Source organism: Mandrillus leucophaeus, unplaced genomic scaffold (assembly GCF_000951045.1).
Source record: "Mandrillus leucophaeus isolate KB7577 unplaced genomic scaffold, Mleu.le_1.0 Scaffold283, whole genome shotgun sequence".
Classification (NCBI taxonomy): Eukaryota; Metazoa; Chordata; class Mammalia; order Primates; family Cercopithecidae; genus Mandrillus; species Mandrillus leucophaeus.
The window spans coordinates 447,455-451,475 of record NW_012102954.1 but is presented as its reverse complement, the minus strand read 5'-3'; the positions used below and the strand labels follow the sequence as shown (position 1 = coordinate 451,475).

General features: G+C 47.7%; 1 protein-coding gene across 2 annotated transcripts in view; it reads left to right on the top strand.

Annotated features, from left to right (window-relative positions):
• PLAC8 (placenta-specific 8) overlaps positions 1–4,021 on the top strand; it is a 25,966-nt gene that overhangs the window by 3,718 nt on the left and 18,227 nt on the right. The window contains exons 1-2 of one of the 2 annotated variants that reach the window (XM_011985431.1): positions 1,577–1,704; positions 3,278–3,418. In XM_011985431.1, the coding sequence (XP_011840821.1) occupies positions 3,307–3,418 (112 nt within the window). In that variant the 5' untranslated portion in view covers positions 1,577–1,704; positions 3,278–3,306. Of the gene's footprint in view, positions 1–1,576; positions 1,705–3,277; positions 3,419–4,021 lie in introns of those variants that run through there. The other variant, XM_011985429.1, reaches the window with a different exon arrangement.

Sequence of the window (4,021 nt, the reverse complement as noted above, 5' to 3'; positions counted from 1 at the left end):
CTCGGCCTCCCAAAGTGCTAGGATTACAGGCATAAGCCACCGTACCTGGCTTGGTATGCCCCCTTAAATTTTTTTTTTTTCTAGTCACTGGATTTGCTTTTCGTTTCTGAAAAGGATATTTCTTGTTTTGCTTGTAAAAGAAATAAATGCTAAGTATAAAAAAAATTATCGGCCATGGGTGGTGGCTTACACCTGTAATTCAGTGTTTTGGGAGGCCAAGGCAGGAAGATCACTTGAGGCCAGGAGCTCAAGGTCAGCCTGGGCAACATAGTGAGACCCCATCTCTACAGAAAAGGAAAACAAATTAGCCAGGCATGGTGGTGTACGCCTGTAATCTCAGCTACTCAGGAGGCTGAGGTGGGGGGATCACTTGAGCCCAGGAGTTCCAGGCTGCAGTGAATTACGATCATGCCATTGCACTCCTGCCTGGGCAATAGAGAGACCTTATCACAAAACAACAACAAAAAAGTCTATCAGCCAATCACCTAGGGATAACCACTTGACATTACTGATAATTAGCATTTCATATTTTTTTTGGTATTTGATAATTAAGATGAAATTCATAAGAAATTAGAATACATATTCTCTAGCATTTCCTGTAATGCTTCTTCCCCCAAGATTCCAAATGTGGGAAGCCATCACCCAAAAATATGGTTTTGACCATGTTAGTACTGGAGTTGGGATTTAGGGAAGATCTGGGCCCTATCTGTAGAGGTCTGAAGAGTCAGGTGAAACATTAGCCTTGTTTGCGTTTTCAGGGCTGGGCTCTGGCCCTTGTTTGCTGTGCACCATCTGGAGCCTGCATCACGCATGGCCTCAGCCAGTCGGGAAGCAGAGAGCGTGGTGACGGGGCCGCTAGTGAGCTCCTCCTGTGTACCAGGTTCCGAGCTAAGGTTTTGAGAAACCTCGGTGAACTTGACCCACAAAATTCCCTGCCTTTGTGGAGCTTACCCCTCAGTGTTGGGGATTTGGGACTTACTTTTCCCAAAGCCAAGCTAATTATTGTAAAAGGGGTGAGTGACGAAAACGGAATCATTGCAAGGTCCTTACCTCTTATTTCATGAGATTGGCGGCATGAGTGTGTCTAGAGGGTTGTGACTGCTTCCTCTTACATTGTGGGCATGTACAGCAGGACTAGAATCCAGGGTCCATCTAATAAGCATTCAAATCAGCGGGCGGGGGAGAGGGTGGGTGATAGTTTCTTGTCTTACTTTCCGATCCCAGCGTTGCTCAGCCCATACCATCTGATAAAAACTTTTTACAATTTAGAAACAAACGCCCGGTGAGCCTGGGCGCCCGGAGCGACAGAGTGGCGGGTGCCCGAGAGGGAGCGGTGCCAGCCCTGCCCAGCGCTGCGGCTCCTGGCGCCTGCAGGTGGGGCTGGGCTCCGAGACCGCGCGCCCGCTGCCGGGTTCACGCCGAGTCCCCAGCGGCGCGCCGCCCGGGCGAGTGGTCCCCAGAGGGCAGCCATCCGCAGGCGCCGTTCCCTGATTGCGCCAGCAACAATGGGCGGTCTCCTTGGGATGGATTCTGCGCGGGCTGCTCTAAGAATTCACCGGCAGGCAGGTCTGGTCCCAGCAGAGGAGACCCAGGGGTCCCAGAGCGGCTCTGGCGGGAGACGTAGTGCGGGGGGTGGTGATCGAAGAGCCCCAAGCGCAGCTGCCGCTCACAGTCCCCTTCTCGAGTGCAGAGCGGGCGGAGAAGGTAAGAAGCCCACCCACCCACTCCCCGCCTCCTGAAGCCCCTGCTTCAGACCAGTCCCTGCAACTGGGGAGGAGCCAGGGGGGCTCTCCGCCTCCCGGATCCTCCTCCCTGGAAGAGGCCGGAAGAGAGCGGCAGCCAGACACACGTTCGCCTAGTCCATCACCCGACGTATCTGCCCCTAGACTGGGACTCCTCCGCCGCCACACACACACCCGCGGATCATGCACGCCCTGAATGATCGGCTCAGCCGACCCCTCCGGTTTTTTGTTCACTTACTGGAAACTTCTTTTGCAGAAAATCTTGTTTGCTGTGGGATCCACAGATGGGTCCGCCTCACTCTTCCAGTGTAAAAAAGCAGCGAACGGCTATTATGGTACATTAAAAAAAAAAATCAAGCAGAAGCCATAACCACTTTAATGTATATGGAAGGGCACATCTAATACATTTAAAATAAGCTTCAGCTCTTCTGAATACAGTTCATGGTATTTTTATTTAAAGACAAATTCTTTAGAATGAGCCTGTAAGGTGGGTAGGTCAGAAACCTCATTTTACAGATTAATAAGTGGACATTTAAATGACTAGTTAAATGATGAGTCTAAGATCACAGTTTCAGAAACTAAGACTTGGGCAAAGACTCTCTCACTCCTAATCTAATTCATGTTCCATGACCCTACACTGTAGAGAAATGAGGAGTAACCTTACCAAATGTACTTCTTAAATAAACTGCCCGTACCACACAGCAGCGTCCGTCAGGCCAGCGCTGACACAGGATTGCAGGCTCCCAGTAAATATGAAGTGAAGGACAAGTCAGGAAGTAGGAAGACTGGAAATGGTTGCTCATAGGAAATCAGTCCAAAAAGAAATAATAAATTAGGAGCAAGAAGTGGGGGGACATACAAAAAAGTTTAGGATGATGCCATTTTAGAGAATGTTATTTTCCATAATTCACTACTTTCGGCCACGATCACAGGTTGCTCATTTGTTTCGCTGCCTGTGTGGATACCAGGTACCTGCCTAAAAACAGTACATGAGCAACACTGTTCCGCTCTCTTACCCCACGAGAAGCAACTGTTCACCTTCCCAGTTCAGAGAATTCTGTGGTTTTTGTTTTTGGGGGGTTTGTTGAGATGGAGTCTCACTCTGTCTCCGAGGCTGGAGTGCAGAAGTATGACCTCGGCTTAATGTAACCTCCACCTTCCGGGTTCAAGCGATTCTCCTGCCCCAGCCTCCCGAGTAGCTGGAATTACAGGCACACGCCACCAAGCCTGGTTAATTTTTTGCATTTTTAGTAGAGACGGGGTTTCGCCATACTGGCTAGGCTGGTCTCGAATTCCTGACCTCAAATGATCCGTCCACCTCGGCCGGCCGGGATTACAGACGTGAGTCACCGCGCCCGGCCCAGTTCGGTGAATTCCTTCCTCCCACCTCCACGGCCTCTATCTTGTGAGGGGTGGAGACAGAAATTCTGTTCTTCAAATAAAGCAACTTCCTCTACACTGCCTCAGCATCCTGCCCTAACGTGGGCTTTCAAGAGCAACCTCGAGATCTCTAACGTCACTCTTTGACTTTTCAGTCCACTGCTTTTAAGACCCAGCACTGAAAATGCAATCTCAGGCGCCAGTGGTCGTTGTGACCCAACCTGGAGTCGGTATGGCACCCCAGAACTCCGACTGGCAGACAAGCATGTGTGACTGCTTCAGCGACTGCGGAGTCTGTAAGTGTGGGGAAAGAAGCCCCTTAATTGATATCGAGGTGAATTACCAATGACTAAACCCTTCCCCTATTCCTCCCTTATCGTGTAGAAAAAGTTTTTAACTTACTACAGGCACTCTGCATGTCAGGCAATGGTATGTTTAGCGCAAAAAAAAAAAAAAAAAAAAAAAAAGCCTCCGTAGGGATAAGTTAATTTTTCTCCAGTCCTTCAAAGAACAGTCTTATTCCTAAAATAAGTTCTGGGTTAAGATAATAGCAAAAGAGCTGATTGATTCTAACAACGAGCAGGTCTGGCCTGACTAAATAGACCTTACATTAATTTAAAAATTCCAAGTTGAATTTGATTTTTTAGAAAGACTATTCTTGCAACATATAAATTAACCTCATTATTTTATAGTTACATTGTGTCCAGTACCCAGGGGATAGTTTTCATTCATGGTTTCCATATGCGTTCAGAGAAGAACTATTTTCATTCATATATTTAGGTTTTTTACACACCTGAGAATAAAGAATTCTGTGGCAATTAGCTTGTCACTGAGGAAAAAAAAAAATCTCTGACTGCTTTGTTTTCTTTTTCTTTCTTTCTTTCTTTTTTTTTTTTTTT